Genomic DNA, 19,732 nt, shown 5'->3' on the forward strand with positions numbered 1-19,732 from the left:
TGTAGCATGGATGACAAACATTAAAGTTTTCCATGTTTATGTTAGAATGTGGACCTTCAAAAAATAATTGTAAACTCATGATTTAATAAAGAAATTGTGTGTAAAATACACTCCCTCCCCCACCCTCATCTTTCATGTATGTTCTGCTGTTTTTGTTTTATTAGGAAATACTCCATAACCTGGATGGGATTGAATACCTAGCTCAGGTGAGATTCCTTTTGCGGTGGCTGGCCTTGCCTTTCCACTTTGTGCCATGGCTCTGGTCAAAGATCACACAGGTGTGTGACAGAAGATGGCTTCCTTACCTTAGGCTGCCTGCCAAGGGGAGGAGCGGGCAGGATTGATAAGTGTGAGTGTGAGGCAGGATATTCATAGAGCGGGGGGGGGAGGACCCGTGACGTTTTGTTCTGGCTCATTGGGCTCAGTTTACCCAGCCTGTTGAAATTAGAAAGTTCTATAAAGGTCTCATGTCTTCAGTTAGTAACGAAAAGAAATAGGTGTTGGCTGGCAGATGCATGTCCTCAACATTGCACATACCAAATGATAAAGGAAATCTTGCTTATGGAAATGTTCACAACTTCTTCACACACGCACACAAAGAATTACTGTGCTCACTGAAATATTACCAAATAAATAACAACGTGAGGAATGATCTTGACTTCATTTATTTTTCTGCTTTGTTAACTACTAAGGGAAGGTAAGCAGGTGAATATATATGCGGAGCCAGTTAAATGTTTGGGTTTATTAACATGATAAAACAAAATATCTGGGCATGGCCTCGAGTTAAAACAGCCCATTCTCCTAAAACCTATAGCATGTACTGAAAGAATGATTTCATAATAAACCGTGGTTCTGCAAACTCATTCTCAATTATTAATGGAAGATTAAGTTTAAAGGCAATTTAACGTTAAATCTATTTTATTTTATTGTATTTGTATTCTTGGGTAATTGATACAACATGCCTAGTTTTTAAGGATTTTTTTAATCGGACGGAGGCTTACCTCATTTAAGGATAGTCTTTCATAAAATTATGTTATAAAGAATCTATTATTCACTGTAATTTCCATGATAATATCAGAAATTTATGTGTTTCTCTGAGCTCATTTCTTATACTCAACTGTCCACAGTGAAGGACTGTCAAACTACCCCATACCTATTTTATTCTGATTGTTGCTATCCGCTTGAATGCTAGTTAGATATAATTTAGGATATTATAAAACATAAGGGCAATAAAATATATGCAGAGTGTTATAAAAATTCTACTGAAGTTCTGTGTACTATGTATTCTGCATCTTACGTCTGTCTTGTATTTGGAGGCTAAATTACAACACAAACAGTTACAAGTCCTTTGGGGACTTTTGAGAACTTAAACAATCTTTGCATGATCCCTCCCTTAACCTCAGGGCATGCCAGAGAAGGCAAAGAATCCAGAAGTCTAGTCCCTGGAGTGAAACAGGCCCAGCAGCGCTGATATCATTTGGTGAATCTTCTCTGCCACCTGCAGTTCACTTGCAGAAGTGCACAACCTTGTGTGCTCTCGGTGTCTGTCCTCCCTTCTGACTTGCTTGTTGGTTTGGTCCTTCCTGCAGTACATGGAGATCGTGGCCAATGAGTACCTCGGCTATGGAGAAGAACAGCACAGTGTGGACAAGCTGGTCAACATGACGTGTAAGCGTTGTCGTGGGGACACAGCCAACTTTCCAGACTTGCTAGAATAAGCAGTGTGGTGTTTGCAGCAGGAAAAGGAATTCTTTGAAGATTATTGAGTGTACTCACGTCCAGTCAGGGTGTTGAGAGTCCGTGCCAATCCTTATATTCAGTGGCAAAATATACCCGGGGGAAGACTTTTAGATCACATGTCTTATCTTGAAAAGCTCAATTTCATGTTTAAGAAGATTTTTATTGAGCAGAAGCTCACTTTATGTAGTACAGGAGAGACTTCCTTCCATAAAAGCACATTTTGATAAAAACATTTTTGCCGTCTTTGATTTCTATTAAAATGTCGTAGACTATTCAGTTTTCATCTTAAAGTTGGGTTAATAATAATGCCTACCTCAGAAAATCTAGAACATTCAGAACATAAAAAAGAAAACAAAAAACCCTAATGTGATGACGATGGTATGAAAACACTGCTCTGTGTGGGTGAGCTATTCTGTCATCACTCAATCTTCTCTCTTTGGAGGCTCTGCCCAGCCCCACCTTCCACCCTCTCCGTGTTTGATGAGCCATAGAGCTCCTGCTGCTGTGGGATGCTAGCCCGTCTTCTTTGTGTGAATAGGCTGGTTTCCCACATTTGTTTGTAGGACAGCACACTGATTCTCAGTTACAGGGAGAGAAGAGTCTGTGGTGAGCCCCAGGTACCAGGAAGTTTCTTTGAGGTCAATGAGACTCCTCAGCTGAGGAAGCTTGCTAGGTCCGTCACTTGAATTCTTTATAGGGAAGATCTTTGAAGAATAGTTTTCACATTGAACTAGTAATGATGTTAAGGAACCCAGTCAACTTTAAGTGGAAGGAGAGGTTTGCCTATTTTGGTATTTCCATATTCATTATTATAATAGTGATATATAATAACTACTAGTTGAACGTGAGAGGTAATTCTTGGAGTAAAAACAATAGTCCTGTCCCTCCTCTCTCCACCGTTCCTTCTGTGTCATCTGTTTTCCCATTTGTCTTTTCTCTGCTTGCCCATCAATACTTCAGACCTGAGGGTCTATGAGTGCTGCCCACTTTAAACTCTGAATGCCTCTTTGAGTTATTTCCTTCCTTTATAGATATTTTTCAAAAACTTGCTGCTGTCAAAGACCAAAGAGACTGGGTCACCACTAGCGGAGCCCACAAGGTAAGTGGTCCCAGAAGGAGTCAGCGCTTCAGCCCCATATGGCAGTGTTCACAGGCTGGGGTTCAGAGCCCTGTGGTCAAGCCGCATTAATTATAACTCACAAAGCTGCCAACTTAGCCGAAAGTTGAAATCTCTGCCAACCCTTTTATATTCTTTATCATCCTAAAGAGAAAATATAGAAACAGCAAATAGAGGTTTTCTGAAACTCTTTTCTCTTTTTCCTGTGCCAATTAATAACAACTAAGTTCATTGCTTAATTTAAATGTTGCCTGAAAACCTTGGTGATACATAAACTGACCCTAGGTGTACGTTTACAAATAAACAAATACATCTGTGTGTATATGTATGAATACATTCCATATGGCACATGAGGTTATACTAGTTTGAACCATATGAGATTGCCATGGTCTGTAGGCCAATTTCATATGGTTTAACCTCATAATAATATGATAACATATTATAAGCATATAGGTCAGATATACATTTCAAAAATGGATGAGTGCAGGTTAAAATAAGACAGACTAAATTTCCACTTACAGCCAAACTATTTAAATGGTAGCTGCCTAGAGCCAATTTTCAAGAATCTGTTGAGTTCTTATATCCCAGAAAGCTACTTTTCAGCATATAGTAGAGCAAAGTTCCCTAAAATGTGTTAGCACGTGCTGCTCATTGTGTGGGCGATGATTCTAGGTCATATACAGTCTACATTTTTCATTTCAAAAGCTATATATTTCACTGATATTCTTGCTCAGAATTTAAAGAACATTTGTGAGTAGCATTAAAGTGTTAAGTGGACATGGCAAAAGCTGTGAAAGTGCTAAATCAGTGACTGAGGTTTGGGAAACATTATGTTAGGAGACAGAGAGAAAAGAAAAAATGAGAGAGGAAAAAGAGGGAGGGATCAGACAAACAAATATAATGATAGCTGTGTAAAAAAAATGCATGAAATCATAGAGAGGAAAAATCAACATAATAGAAACCCAAAAATCACCCCAGCACTTGTTGCTCAGCTTGCAGCTGTGGCCCAGAATATGTTTGGGGGTGTACTTTTGGGGAACTCTGAGTTCTAAAAACATAGAAGGCAAATGAGTTTGCATTAATGGGAATTTAGAGAAGGCAACTGATAAGATACAGCAGACTTCCAGCTACGTCGTGTTATTTAGGATGATGCCTGGAAGCATTGATTCATGCTCTTTCAACATTAATTAGAAATACGAGAGGCAAATGGAGTGCTTGGTAGTGTGGACATATCTTGCTTAGTTTGGAAAAAAAGTGGCAGTCTTCAATATTTTGTTGAAAAATAGTTCCATAATTTGGAAAGTGCCTACCACAATGCCTGACCCAGAATGAGTTCTCAATGACTGGTCGTTACCAGTATTAAAATTTATGTAGCTAGTCTCCCCACTTCTACTTGGGAAGGGTTCAGAAGAGACAGAGCAGACCATAGGGGCACATGAAAATGGAGGGAAGTGTGAGAACAGGCTGGCATCTTCCTTGGTCCCTTTTGCTCCCTGTCCTGGCCACGGAGTGGCTACAAGGAGCTGGTCTCAAGGGTTCCAAAGTAAGGAGAGGATGGACACCTGCCCCCTGTAAAGAACTGGGTATTGTGAACATTTAATACATCTCCTTTTGAGGTTAAGCCTCTGTGATCTTTAGAAGGAAACATTATACTACTCAAGAAGCTTGGAGTACTTACATAATTAAACTTTATTTTACTTCATTTTTCAGACATTAGTAAATTTACTCAGTGCCCGGGATACTAATGTTCTATTGGGCGCCCTCCTGGCTTTGGCTAGTTTAGCTGAAAGGTAAGTATTTTAATATAATATACTTTCCAGTTCTGCTGCTGTAGCAGTTTAGGTGGGAGAGACCCAAAATAGATGTTTCTCCAGTTTCTTTGTCACCTACTTAGTTAAAATTTGTGAAAAATAAGCATGAAATATCATTAATATTGAAGGGAATCCTGCACAGAAAAGCATCATTTTAAAATTTAAGTTGGAAAGGCAAATAACAGTTTAAAATTTCCATGTTTTTTTCCTGACTAGAAATACTTATCTAGTCTTTTCATCCAACCCTCAGTTACTTCTACTTTCAAAATTATACGATATTTCTTTGGCAATTGAGTCTCCTTGACTTTCTTTCTTCATTCTCTCTTCTGTATTTAACATTTTAAAACATTTTTGCCCTTTAAAAAATTCCTAGAGAACCTGTCCCCCATAGATGTCATGATTATTTTAAACAAAAATCTTTAAATATATTTTTATGCCAATAAGTGGATCACTGCTTTTTTGTTTTTTGGTTTCTTTCCAACTTTATTGAGGAATAATTGACAAATATAATTGTATGTATTTAAAGGGTACAACATGATGATTCGATATACATATACACTGTGGAATGATTACAAGGTCAAGATAATTAATAGATCCATCACCTCGCATAGTTAACTCTTATTTTTTTGTGGTGAGAACGCTTAAGATCTGCTGTCAGCAACTTTCAAGTATACAATACCATGTTATTAACTGTAGTCGCCATGCTGCTCATTAGATCCTCAGAACTCATTCTTCTTATACTTCAAAGTTTGTGTCCTTCAACCTTCATCACTCCATTTCCTTCCATTTCCAATCCCTAGCAAACACGAACCATTCTGTTCACTGTTCTATGTAACTGGTTTGTTTATTTATTTATTTAAGATTCCATATATAAGTGATACTATACAGTATTTGCCTTTCTCTGTTGGGTTATTTCATGTCCCAATAATTTGTAACAACAGCTCCATCCATGCTGTTACAAATCTTAGGATTTGCTTCTTTTTTGTAATGGCTGAGTAATATTCAATTGTACGTATATATATCTATACCACTGTATAGATATATATATCACATTTTCCTTATCCATTTCATCTGTCAAAGGACATACAAGTTGTTTCCATATCTTGGCTGTCGTGAATAATGCTGATCATTGCTTTTTTGTGAACAACATATGATTCCCTTTCTCCAAAGGGAAATAAAAAATTTAAACTTACGACACATAATACTTATTGAATGTTGGAATTTGATGTGGCTCTTCCCTATAGGGCTGTATTGCGTATTGTTTCTCCTCCTGAGATAATATGAGAGCTAGGATATTAAATAAGTGGATATGGAAAAATATGCTTTTAGAAATTACTAATAGTTTTAAATTTGTAGTCCAGAATGTAGGGAGAAGATAAGTGAACTCAACATTGTAGAAAATCTGCTGATGATTTTACATGAATATGACTTGCTTTCCAAAAGGTAGGATTGCTAACAGGAGAAAAAGACAATGCCTTATATTTGCTGAAAATGATTATTACTATTTTTATCACATCAAGTTATTTATATTGTTACTGAATATCATGAGTCAGCTTGGCATTTATTTTCTATTTAAGTTTATATAAAACTTATATGAAACTTTGGTCCTGCATTACTTCTAGATCTGGGCATAGAATCAAAATACATAAATCTTATCAAGTCTTTAATATTTTTGTTTATTTCATTTTTTTACATCTTATCTCTTTAGGGAAAGAAACTCTGAAGTGGCTCTATTTTTAGTAATTTCAGATTGTATGTTGAATAAATGATTAGATTTCTTAAGTTTATTTTGCTTAAGGCAAGTAAAATAAGTTAGGATACCTGCTGACTTGTTTCATGATCCCCTGTTATTATAACTCAGAATAGATTCTAGAGTAAAATGAATTCATTTTTACTTGAATTGCATATTGCTGTAAAGAATTACTGTATCCATATAGTTATCAGGTTTTTTTGTTTGTTTTTGTTTTATTTAAAGATCTATTTTTGGCTTCTTTTTTTTTTTTTTTTTTTGGCACCTGGGCTAACAACTGTTGCCAATCTTTTTTTTTTTCTTTCTGCTTTATCTCCCCAAACCCCCACTGTACGCAGTTGTATATCTTAGTTGCATGTCCTTCTAGTTGTGGGATGTGGGACGCCGCCTCAACGTAGCCTGACGAGCGGTGCCATGTCCACGCCCAGGATCCGAACCGTGGGCCGCCGCAGTGGAGCGCATGAACTTAACCACTCGGCCACGGAGCCGGCCCCCTGCTTCTTTTTTTTTTTTGAGATTGGCCCTTAGCTAATATCTGTTGCCAATCGCTTTTTTTTCTTCTTCTCCCCAAAGCCCCCCAGTACATAGTTGTATATTCTAGTTGTAGGTCCTTCTAGTTCTGCTATGTGGTATGCTGCCTCACCATGGCTTGATGAGTGGTTCTAGGTCCGCGCCCAGAATACGAATCAGTCAAACTCTGGGCTGCCAAAGCAGAGCACGCAACGTAACCACTTGGCGACGGGGCCAGCCCTAAGTTGTTACATAGAGTTGCAACCTACATCATTTGATATTTAGTTGAGTAAGTTACAATTTTCTAAAGAGGCAAAAATATGTAACAGAAATATATATTTCTGTAATATAATGAAATGCAGTGAAACCCTGACACTTAACTCATAATAAATCTCCTTGGATTCTTCTTCAAAGCCAATTTAACTCTCTTTTGTGAACTGTATGATAGACTTGGTTATCTGAACTCATTCACCCAACAAACAGTCTCTGCATAGGTGTTGGAAAACCGAAGATGAATAAGATATGGGTGTATAGTGTAGGGGAGAGGACAGACATGCAAACCCACGGTTTCATCATAGCTCTGCAAGTGGTGAGGTTGATGGATGCACAGAGTACTCTGGGAGCATAGAGCAGAACCTCTCAATCAGAGCAAGGGGTCATGCCAGGTTTCCTGAAGGAAGGAAGAGTTATCTAGGCAGAGGGAGAGAGCAAATGAGAATAAAGTATGTTCCCACAGGGAGGCGTGAAATGGTGTGTGTTAGAGGAAAGCACATGGTTGGGCACAGCTGGAACAAAGAATACAGGAGGGAAAGTGCCAGAAAACTAGAATAGACAGTTAATGATAAGTTTAAAATATAGCTAATTTTCTCCAGGCTTTCTATATGCCAGGCCCAGCTCTAAGCACTTTTGTGTGTTAACTCATTTGATCTGTACAGTAACCCTATCAATTTCCATATTTTATAGATGAAGTAACGAGACACCTTTAGGCAGGTCATGATGGAGTCTTTGTGCTAAATAAAGAGTGTGGTTGTTATCATAAACATTATGGGGACTCACAGAAAGATTTGAAGCTTGATGAGATCTTATTTTGGGGAAGATTATTCTGGTAGCAGTGTTTGTGATGTTTGAGGTAGGAAAGATAGCCACACAATGAGATCCACTTAGAACAAGGAGGCAATGTTTGGTGTAGAAAGTTTGAGAAGGTGAAGTATAGTGTTTATGAAAGAACAGATATTCTGAATGTCAGAGCGTAAAAATTTGGGAGGGAGAGGAGCCATGGAAAACTGGCTTAGGAGAAAGGAATTATGAAGCAGTATGGGAATGAGGCTAGTGGAGAGGTGGATGAAAGAGGAACTTAGATCTTGAACATAATCAAAGATCGTAAGAATAGGAGGAGCAGTAGGATTAGCTAGCTGCATGATATACAAGAGAATTAACCCCAGCAGTTGCCCAGGAAATAAGGGGCACTGAAGGCTCTTGACTGACGGTGGCTAAGGACGTGTTTTGGCTAATTCCCAGTCTTCTGGCTTGGAAAATTGAAAAGATTGTGGTGTCATGAGTCAAGATCAGGGATATAAGAGGAAGAACAGATTTAGGAAGTAGGATAATGACTGTGAGTTTAGACACAGTGGGGTGAGTATCTGTGCAACAGCCATGTGGCTAGAACTTCTGGATATTGGGAGTGATGACTGAGCGAAGCTCGCTATGCCACAGTAGAGGGAGTGTTGGAAGCCGTGGGAATGGAAGACACCATCCAGGCAGAGTGTTTTGAGTGTGAGACTGGATGACTAAGGATGGTTCTTTGAAACATTTATTATCATGTTTCAGAACTCAGCTGAACCTATGTCTTATGCCATCGTTATTTTTATTTTACTCTCCAGATTGTCACTGAGCACTTTGCACTTAATTCATCTGTATTATAGTGTTTTTGCCATTTTGTATGAATGTCATGATATTGCAACCACATAGTAAGTTTCTGAAGGCTCGAATAAGACTTTTATATTTCTTTTGTCTTGAGCACAATACATGTCCCATTGTATGTATTCCATACCTACTTGCTGGTTAGTAGGTTTTTAGCCCGACTAGTGTAGGTACAATGAGGATATGCTTAGAACAGTGTTCAGCAGACTATGACCTTCAGGCCAAATTTGGCCTGCTGCCTGTTTTTGTAAATAAAGATTTATTGGAACACAGCCATGCCCATTCGCTTTCATGTGTCGTCTATGGCTGATTTGCACTATGTCGGCGTGCTTGGGTAGTTATGACAGAGACTGTGTGGCCAGTAAAGCCGAAAACATTTGACTGTGGTCTACTCCTTCCTAGAAAATGTACGGTGACCTGTGACCTAGAAAGTATTAGAATTATAGTCCGTGCAGTGGTGAAAGCTCTAGTCTAAATGTGAAGTCCGTAACCCACGATGCTGTGATTCTCATCCTAACTCTCCCCATCTCTTTTCAGACTCACTGCAGAGTTACTGCGCTTACTTTGTGCCGAGCCCCAGGTGAAAGAGCAGGTGAAGCTCTATGAGGGGATCCCCGTCCTCCTCAGTCTGCTTCACTCCGACCACCTGAAGCTGCTCTGGAGTGTTGTCTGGATTCTGGTTCAGGTTTGTGAGGACCCCGAGACCAGTGTGGAAATTCGCATTTGGGGAGGCATCAAGCAGATTCTTCATATTTTACGAGGGTGAGTCAGAGTGGGCTTTGACCTACGTTGCCCTAATCTCTGAAGGCTGGGGACTCTGCTGTATGATGGTGGCTTGGGCACATGGTCAGCTCCCTCCCTCCTGCTCTTTGGTCATTCACGTTTTGCAGGGTAATTTATACTTGTCGCAAACATGCTCTAAATCAATGTTGGCGCATTTGTCTTTTAAGCTCCTTGAGAGCCCTGATGTATTTATCTTTGCATCACCAGCCTCCAGTACAGTGCTGGGTCATCGGTCAGCAAATGTAGGTTGAATGGAAATCCAATAACTCAAAGAAAACGTTTGTCTTGCCACCTTTATCTTCAATCTGTATATGCAGATTGTAATCCCAACAAGAACAAAAATTAGTACTATTTTACTGAAATGTTTATGTGTGCATATATGTCATTCATCTATAAAGAGAAAGGAAAGCCTACATTAAAGGTACAGGTATATAATCCATAGTTAAAATTAGAGAAAATAATATTAATCAAATGAGTGCCATGTTACTAACCCTGGTGCAGTTGTTCTTTTCTCTCTAATCTTCACTACAGTGCTCCAAGGGGGGTTAAAACCTTATTATCTCTCTTTCAGAAGTAAAATTCCAATAGCATTCAAAGCCATGATTATGGAGAAGGAATGTTTTGTTGAAATAGTTCCAAATTGAAATTCTATGAAAGTGTGTTACAATAACTACTGTGTTTTATGTATGATATATTGAAGTATTGAATAACAACATCTTTTTGTACCATCAGTGGGAGGGTTCTATTACCTAATATCATTTTGAAGCATAATTCAACCCTATAGGTGCTGAATCAAAGTTGAAAAGGAATATGTTTGCCTGAAAGAGATCATATTTATGATTGGTAATACATCAATAAGGCTCATTCCAGTAAAAGCAGAGTGACTTAGTTTGAATATGACTACATATTATCACATAAATATTAATCACACTTTGTGCTTGTTATGCCTCCAGGGATATTGTGGATCTATGTGTTATCAACTTTATTTTCTCTGAGAGACATGCCAAAGTGTAAGAACAGACTGTAGAGATATGAACAGTAGCTTTGTTAATGATTCCTGTCATTACCAAGACAAAGGGAGAAAGTATATAGACTGTTGATAATATACTTGCTTTTATGAATATCACATAAAAATCTCAAATACTTTAAAGTATAAATTATAAATCTTTCATTAGTACTGTGGTTTAATAAGCTAGCCTCTTGGTCAAAATAATTGCAATTGCCAAGCCTCTTTTTTTGCTTGCGTTCGTAGGGTAACGATGGTGATGATGGCGGTGGTAGTGGTGGTTATTGTTATTGGTTAATCATACCTATTACAACAGCTGTGGATTGTCCTTTTGAAGAGCAGCTATTTTTTTTTGATGATAAAATTAAATTCTATAATAGTTAAGCAATATTGAAGCAAAACCTGCCTTTTTACTCTGTAGAGTTGAGTTTAGTACAAGGCACCAGTTTTCCTTTTTTCCTCAAGCCATAACCATCCTTGATAGGAAAGAGTTCTTTCATACCTAAAGAATTACTTTCTCAGTCTGTTTCTATGGTGCAATGTTAGAAAATTCTTCCCTGGGAAGATGGTATATGTCAACATTTATTCTATGTTCAACATGTCTCAGTGCTCTGGGAGAATTTATTGCCCAGCTGGGTAAACAATATCCTTTCCCAGCTTGTGCCTGCCCCTGGGCTGCCTGGAGCTGATGCTAGGGCTGGAGGTTGCCGGGTTGTCTGCTGGCTTGAGTATGAACAGGCACTGTTGTCAGGGCAGTTTCCAGGAAACCTCTTCATGCCCATTCACCTGCAATCCCAAACTCAAAGGTGGTTCCCTAAAGGGCTACATACTCTTGATCAGGTGAAGTATGATCCCTAAAATTCAAGTTTTAACGATTATTTTGATAAGATCACCAATTGTGACTATCCCTAGACCCAGCTGCATTACCTTCCCCAGGCTCATTGAAGGAAGGGCTAGTGGGCCCAGATGACGTTGGAGGGAAACCAAGGAGACTCTATCCATGTTATATTTGGGCACACAGAAATCCGGATAAAGCTGCTGCCATAAAAAAATAAATAAATGAAAAAAATAGGATAATCACATAAAACAAAAGGGGACAAAGCAGATAAAAGACACATCAAGAATCTATGGTGGAAGACACTGCACTAAGAAAATAGAAAAACATATGCTTTATTTTATCAAAGACATTAACAGAACATGAAATTTATGAAATGAGGTTAAAGATGAGATGATAGGACAATAGAAAGAGGAGGAGAGAGATTGAAGAGCCAAGAAAGAAGACGAGGACTGAATAACATCTGCAGAACTGGTAAGTTTAACAGGGTACTAGAAAGAAACTGAAACTAGTAAAAGGAAGGGCAAGCTTGAAAAAATTACATGTACTGTAAAGAAAAAAGAAAATTAATGAGAACAATTAGAAAATGAAAGATATGGCCTGTAGAAGGTGGGTTTTCAACATGTGGATAATTGATATCCCTGAGAATAAAACAAAAGGAATTAAAAAAAAATCAAAGATAGAAAAGAACTTTCCTAAAAGAAAGAAAGATTGGTATTTCACAGAAAAAGAGAACTCATAATGATGAAGACTGAGAAGTATTTAGGTGAATTGATTGCAGCAGAATGGAGCTCAAAAACAAAGGTGGCCGTGTGGAGCAGGAGGGAAAGGACAGTGTTTTCAATACACAGTGCTGAGTCAGCTCAGTAACCATATTAAAAAAAAAAAGAAAGAGAGAGAGAAAGCAAGCAAGCAAGCAAGCAAACAAGCAAAGACTCCTTCCTCACACCATATACAAAAATCAATTCTAGGAAGACTGGAAAAAGAAACAATATAGATAGCACAGGAGAAAACTTCATGACCTGGGGAAGCAAAGATTTCTTAAAAAGGATCCAGAAAGCGTTGACCATAAACGAAAATTGATAAACTGGTCTGTGCATTAACTTCTCTTTTTCAGGGACAGAAATTTTGTTTCTGATCGTTCTTCCATCGGAAGCCTGTCTAGTGCAAATGCAGCAGGCCGAATCCAGCAGCTTCATTTGTCAGAAGATTTAAGCCCTCGGGAAATACAGGAAAATACTTTCTCTCTTCAAGCAGGTATTTATACCATATTTCTATGTTTTACTATTTGATACTGTTTAACTTTATATTGTTTTATTATTCTCGGTTATAAAATTAGTGTGATAATATTAATTAGGCATGATTTATAAGTTTAAAGAATGTGAAGTTAAATCCAAGAGGATGCCCGGAACCTCTTGGTACCAGTGTTAGACTTGCAGGTTAGTGATACCACAAACTTTCTTTTCCCTTCTCTTCATGTATCAAGAAGTCAACACAGAAGTCAGGCACAAAGAGGGTGGAATATTAGCTTTATTACTGGTAAAGCCGGATTAGAGAATGCAGCTTGATCTGTGGCCAGAATCACACTTCCCATCATTTTCTAGATCTTGGGGCATCCTCCTCATGGGAGATTCCACAATGCACATACCCATCCCACACGAAGCAAGCCAGTGCCTTCCTCATGCTTCATGAGCTCCTGAAGAGAAAGAGATGCTGCCCTCTGTAGGATTTTCACACAAAAGTAGGAGCAGGGCTGTAGGCACATACTTCTTGGCAGTTTGGCACAACCTTGAACACTTGTGTAGCCTGTAGCCTTTGGAGGAAGTGAGGCTGTGGTGCTGCTGACCAAGCTGGGTGCCCTGCAGCAGCCTGCAGGAAGGGAGCAGAGAGACACCAGGTAGGCTGCCAGGAGGGCAGGTCCTAAGAGGGGAAGACCAGACATGGCAGCGGGAGGAAGAGGGAGATAGGAGAAGAGCATACTTTCTTTGCTCCCTGCTCTTTCCTCCTTGAGAATGAAGAAGATATTTCTTCACAGATGTATGAGGTCAGGGAAATAGGATTTCCTCCTCGAATTGCCATTTCCGCTTACTCTGAAAGTAATATAAGGACTCCTACTGGGGATTTCCTGTTTAAAGCCTCCCCAGGAAGTCTAATCCAGCTAAAATCAGAGCTCCGGGTATTTCTAGGCCTCTCTCAGAGTGGATGAGAGGGATGGTGATAGAAGTCAGAAGGGCAGTTACCTATGTGTGGGATGCTAGGGAGGTTACTGCCTGGGAAGGGCACAGGGGAGCCTTTGGGGGCTGGAAATGTCCTATATAGTCATCAGAGTAGCAGTGGTTACAAGGTATATAGATGTGTAATATCTCATCAAGCTGTACACTTAAGGTATGTCTACTTTATACAGCTCATTTTATATCTCAATAAAAAGGAAAAATTAAAAATATTCAAAATATAAAGGGTTAGGAGTAGGGTCTGAGATTTGACTTCACCCACTTTGATGGCCATGTGGCCTTGGACAAGTGCCCTAACCTCTCCAAGCCTCAGTTTGCTCATGTGAAATGGTTGCGGTAATCATGGTATCAGGTGAAAGCGTTATGGTGGGGACTATATGAGGATATATGTTATGTTCACAGCACAGTGCAGGGCCAGGGGCAAGGGCTCAGTACAATGGTATTACCCTCTATAGGTGCTCCATGCTTGAGGATCCGGCCTACCTCTGCCTGAACGTGAGGCAGCTCAGTACAGAATGCCAGCAGAGGCTGCCCGGGGCTGTAAAGTGGCAGGGAGGGCAGTGCTCAGGACGTGGGATTTAACATCTGGCAGCCCGGGGTGGGACTCCGGGCCCCTTCCACTTATGAGTTCCATGCCTACTCTGTTAACCTCTCTGAACCTCAGTTTTCTCATTGGTAAAACTGGCAATCATAGTACACACTTTGATTATAAGAGCTAATTTGGATCATATACTTAAAGTACTCACTCATTCATTCAGCCATTGTAGATGTATTTTTTGAGCACCTGCTCAATGGCAGGTACACATTGGGCACTGGGGATCACAACGAACCAGATAGATGCAGTCCCTGCCTCTTGGTACACAGTAAGTGCTCAATAAAGGCTGCTGTGGGGTGTACATGTGAATTACATGAAGAGGAGAGTTAGAAGCCATTCAAAGTCAGTTCCTTCTCCCAGAGCCATGCCAGAAGGAAAATTAGTGTTTTTTGAGGAGTGACTCTGCTAACAAAATTGCCTGTGAGTTAGAGTGTTGATGTGAGAGTGTAATAGTGCAGTCATGGTGATGACCGACCTGACCGTTTGGTGGTTTTTGTTCCAGCCTGTTGTGCTGCCCTCACGGAGCTGGTGCTGAACGATACCAACGCCCACCAGGTGGTTCAGGTGAGAACGCTGCTCTCCAGGTTGGGGCTCTGTAACCACATCACGATCGACCGACCTTGCCTCAGGTCGAACTCTATATTCCAGAATGTAGCTTTTCAGATCCTGTCACATGATTTTCAAACATTTTAATATGTCTTATTTAGCTTATAGAATTCCATTTGATATTTTTGCCTTCCTCTTTTAACTCACTGGGCTTAAAAAGAACTGCCATGTAGTTAATTGGTGATGCTTCTTCCCTACATTATGTGCACTCTTTTTCATTGTATTTATCTTTTTTGTTAAAGCTATTCTGAACTGCTTTAATTTGGGGCATATAGGATACCATGAGTTAAGGATAGCAGTCACTTTAACTAGGAGTAGATCAAGTGGGTGCTGAAATTCAAAAGTACACAAGTGTATACAGAAACACATACGTATGCAACATTTGTATGGTTTTCTATTATAAAAGTTACTCCCTGCTTAATGAGTTTTACAGAGGAAACTGGTTTTTTTGGTCAATACAGTATATCCAACTTCAACTTCAAAACACAGAAAAGTTAGTAAGGGATCAGGTCACCAATGAGTAGGATCCCTGGGGGAAGCTCAGCAAACCAGGGGGTAGTTGGTAGAGCAGGGCATATGGACTAGGCCACATTGAGGCTCACTTCCCGTTGTCATTACTTGCTGGTTTGGGCTGGAACAATGACTTAACCTCTCTAGGTTTGGCTTTGTCGGGTATAAAATAGGGAAATTATAGACTAATTCACAGAACAGCTACAAATATGGGAAGACAGGTAAAGTGCTTCACAGTTATGATATACATGCCCACATATAGTAGAGTTCTGTAACTCATACATTTAATAGATAATAGAAAAGTAGCAATAAGTTAATACTTTTGGTTCATTCCTCGTGTATATATTTGTATTATAATGTCTAGAAAGACGTTAACTGTGCTTTCATGAATAACTTTTATTTTTTAAATCTATTCTTGTTTCTTTAATTTTTTCTATTTTCTTTTCTGCAATAATTTATCTTTCTGTATTTTTTTATTAACAAAACTATAAAGGGAGAAGTTATATTTCATAATTAGATATTTAAAATGCAAAGTGTAAAGATCTTTGGATCCCTTTATCCTGTCCCTTTTTATCCTCTACTCTTTGTTTTTAAACTATTAAATCAGTGTAAATTGATATACTTTATTATTTATAGTCTTTAAAGACAGCTGAAATTTTAAGATTGTGATTATAGTCTGTGGCGTTTAAGAGTAGTACACTGACATTTTTAGTACTGTCCTGTAATACTTCAAGTTCCAAAATTATAGTAACGTTCTTCTTGACTATTTTTGAGATTGCTTAGTTGTGTCTTTGTGCTTGTGTGTCTCTATGGCACTGTCCCTGCTCACTGATAACATGGTCCCTTTATTCTTCCAGGAAAATGGTGTATATACAATAGCAAAACTCATTTTACCCAACAAACAAAAGAATGCAGCGAAAACTAATCTATTACAGGTAATAAACGTGTCCATTGTTCTTCAATAGCAAGATAATGAAATCTGGGGAAACTTTGATAAGATAATCTATGAGTTTTAGAATTTTTAGCAGTGGTCCCTGTATTGACTGAGGGCAAACTATCTGGTGGGGGAGGTTGATGTGGAAACACATGCTGTTAAAGCAACGTGAAGGGCCTAACAGTGATTTCTCTGTGGGGGGTGGGGGTTAGGTGATTTTACTCACATATTTCTTTGCTTCTCAGTAAGGCCTATTTTTTTTAAACCTGTATTGTGTATCAGAAAATAATAAAAGAGGAAAATCATATGCCATCTTTAAACGTGGACCACCGTCACTAACATTTCACCTTTACAAAGGAAAGCATGTAAAATGGATGAGAAGCGACTTGCCAAGTAGATAAAGAGAAATGAGTGGGGTACCAATGGCATCTGCTACAGGGTGGAAGGTCATTTTACACAAAGGGAACAATATGTGCGAAGTGTGGGTGCTGACAGCTTAGAGCGTGCTTAGGCTGCTCCGTGGCGCTGGGGTGTGTGGGTTGCGGGAGGCAGTGCCTCAGGAGATGAGGCCTTGAAGGTAAGGAGGGGGCACACTGTGCAGGGTCCTATGTTTTTCTGAGGAGTGGGCATCAAAGGTGAGCGTCCCCAAAAGCATTGGAATGATAAAATTAGATTGAAAGTGAGCCTTTGCAGTAGTTGTAGCTCATCTTTTTTCCAAATCTTTAGGAAAGGAAGTAAGAAACAACTTTTACCTCCAATTTGATTTAAGAGCTGTCACCCAGGGGCCAGCCTTGTGGCACAGCAGTTAGGTTCACACATTCCTCTTCGGCGGCCCGGGGTTTGCCAGTTCGGATCCCGGGTGCGGACGTGGCACCGCTCAGCAAGCCATGCGGTGGTAGGCGTCCCACATATGAAGTAGAGGAAGATGGGCATGGATGTTAGCTCAGGGCCAGTCTTCCTCAGCAAAAAGAGGAGGATTGGCAGCAGATGTTAGCTCAGGGCTAATCTTCCTTGAAGAAAAAAAGAGCTGTGACCCAGAATGTGATCAAACTCGAGCAGAGGATTCTTGGTGGTGTCTGTGGGCTGGTCAGGCAGAGGTTTTGGAGAACTACAAATGAGAACATACAGGTGGGGGACTTAATTTCTTTAGTGCACCACAGACATGTGACAGTGCTGGAACACAGAAAAAGTCAAATCCACCCTGCAGATGCCTGTTGTTCAGCCAGTAGAGGGTTTTTAAAAAGTCCTATTGAAATGGCTTTCGAGGAGCATGCATGTTCTCCACTTTCTCACGGTCTCCAAGACTCTCTGGCCAGTCATTTTGTTATCTGCCTGGCCTCTCTGGGCAATTTTGTTTGTGACCCTTCTACATTCAGATCACTTATTTTACAAAATGATTCCAGATTCGAATTTAGCAGACTCCGATCACCCCCAATACGCAGTGGTCGCCTATTGGACAGGTACCACTGGAGGCTGGGAGCTCTCTTTTTTTTCCAGGCACTGCAAAATGTCAGATGTTTATTTTTCTTCGTTAAAGTCTCACAGACCCCTTTGTGAGCGTTCTCAGGAGTTGCTGTAGATGTTCTATTTGGGGAATGCTTAAGACTCTTTACTCAAGAGACCAATTTGTCAAGTTCGAGTCCAGTGTGCCTGTGGCTATTTTTATATGTCATCATTTCTAGTGTTTATTTTCTCACAGAAACCATCTAAATATTGAGGCATACGTAGCAGGCTAGAAACAAAATAAACCTCGAGCTCCTGGAAATCTTTGGACGTTTAGTTTTCTCACTGTACGAATTTTATTTCTTGTCTCTGTGATCATTTTGTACTTTCTAGAAAGGAATTAATGACAAGTACTGAGTGAAACAAGGCCAAGATCCTTAGCATTTCTACAACATAAACACTTTTTACACATGAGCACTACCCTGGTTATTGATGTTTTTGTTTTCAGTTATAAGCTTTGGCTCCCACGTAGGCCAGCCACACTCACAATAAAGCGACTTTCATGTTTACTTCGTGATAAGTCAATCCTTTTAATTTGTCGAGCTACCATTTGCGAATCGCATATCCTTTTATTTTCCAGTGTTATGCCTTCAGAGCCTTGAGGTTCCTCTTCAGTATGGAAAGAAACAGACCACTCTTTAAAAGGTAGGGGCTTAGAGAGATTTAAGTGACCAGTGATCATTCGATCATACATACCTGAGTTAGATGCAAACAGTAAGAGAAGAACGAATCAGCATACAAAACACGTGTCTTCAGATTTCTTAGAATCTACAGATAAAACTGAGCTGCCCTAATGGTGTCTTGACACTTAACAAAACGATGATGAAAGAGCCTGAATCACTATATCAATACAACTCTTCTTAATTGCATGTGACTCCTCTGGCTTTTAGTTTTTGTCTCTTTTTTCAATGACATGAGCATTTTAAATGGATGACAAAAAAACATGTGCTTGTTTTTGCCCATTCGGAAATTCCAAAATTGATCTAGTAATTTCCTCTTACTCAGTAGAAAAAAAGTATTTGTCTGGATATCCGCCGTAGGGTGGGAGCTTATTTAAAAGGGAGGAAACTGAGTGTTCTGGGTCAGGAGGCTGTGCTGGTGGGCAGGACAGAAAAATCACCACCTTGGGAAGGAGACGGTAGTGACCTACATGTGTGGTCTGCATACCATTTGGTTGGGCAGGTTGGCCAAAATCATAGGCCCAAGTTCTTACTAGAGTTTTATTGATAAGGCCCAAGAGAAATTAAACCTTACGTTAATATAGCATCTTTTGTTCAGAAGCGTGGAGCATTTTATGTTGCTGCTTTATTTCCATATGACACTTGAATTTAGGGGAAGAGAAGGAAGTAAAATTAGTTATTCATTGTAACTTTTCATTTCAAGGCCCTAAATCATCCATTTTAGTGAACTTAAAGATTTTAAGTCCTTGAAGCCAGTACCTTGGAAATGATGCAAAAATCTCTCCAATTTTTTTTCATTAAACTGCATTTTTATTTTTACAATACATTTAAAAAATTATGTTAACATTTACCTCCGAGGATTAATATGAGGACTGAATCAAATAGCTTTTATGAAACTGCTCAGTGTTCAATAAATACCCAATAAACATTCCTTCCTAATATGTTTAGTACCTGTACCCCAAATATCTTACAAATAAGGTCTTTGTATAATCTATGTCACATCTACCATTTTTGCTGTGGTAAAAAACATACCACAATATCTACCCTCTTAACAAATATTTAAGTGTACAGCACAGTGTTAACTATAAGCACAATGTTGTACAGTAAATCTCTAGAACTTTCCATCTGTTTTTCCTTTCCCGTAAGAACTATAGCTATAGTTTATTTTTGTGAGGTAAGTTGGTGTTATTTCCCTCCACTT

The 19,732-nt window shown here is 39.3% G+C and overlaps 1 protein-coding gene across 17 annotated transcripts in view; it reads left to right on the forward strand.

Annotated features, from left to right (window-relative positions):
* The window catches only part of NEK10 (NIMA related kinase 10), a 216,979-nt gene that overhangs the window by 47,417 nt on the left and 149,830 nt on the right, over positions 1–19,732 (forward strand). For all 17 annotated transcript variants that reach the window (XM_023620822.2, XM_070239001.1, XM_070239002.1 and 14 more), the window contains 10 exons: positions 165–206; positions 1,590–1,668; positions 2,772–2,839; positions 4,568–4,647; positions 6,025–6,111; positions 9,386–9,610; positions 12,590–12,729; positions 14,801–14,862; positions 16,272–16,349; positions 18,432–18,496. In XM_023620822.2, coding sequence (XP_023476590.2) covers positions 165–206; positions 1,590–1,668; positions 2,772–2,839; positions 4,568–4,647; positions 6,025–6,111; positions 9,386–9,610; positions 12,590–12,729; positions 14,801–14,862; positions 16,272–16,349; positions 18,432–18,496 — 926 coding nt within the window. The remainder of the gene's footprint in view (positions 1–164; positions 207–1,589; positions 1,669–2,771; positions 2,840–4,567; positions 4,648–6,024; positions 6,112–9,385; positions 9,611–12,589; positions 12,730–14,800; positions 14,863–16,271; positions 16,350–18,431; positions 18,497–19,732) is intronic.

Source organism: Equus caballus, chromosome 16, assembly GCF_041296265.1.
Source record: "Equus caballus isolate H_3958 breed thoroughbred chromosome 16, TB-T2T, whole genome shotgun sequence".
NCBI classification, from domain to species: Eukaryota; Metazoa; Chordata; class Mammalia; order Perissodactyla; family Equidae; genus Equus; species Equus caballus.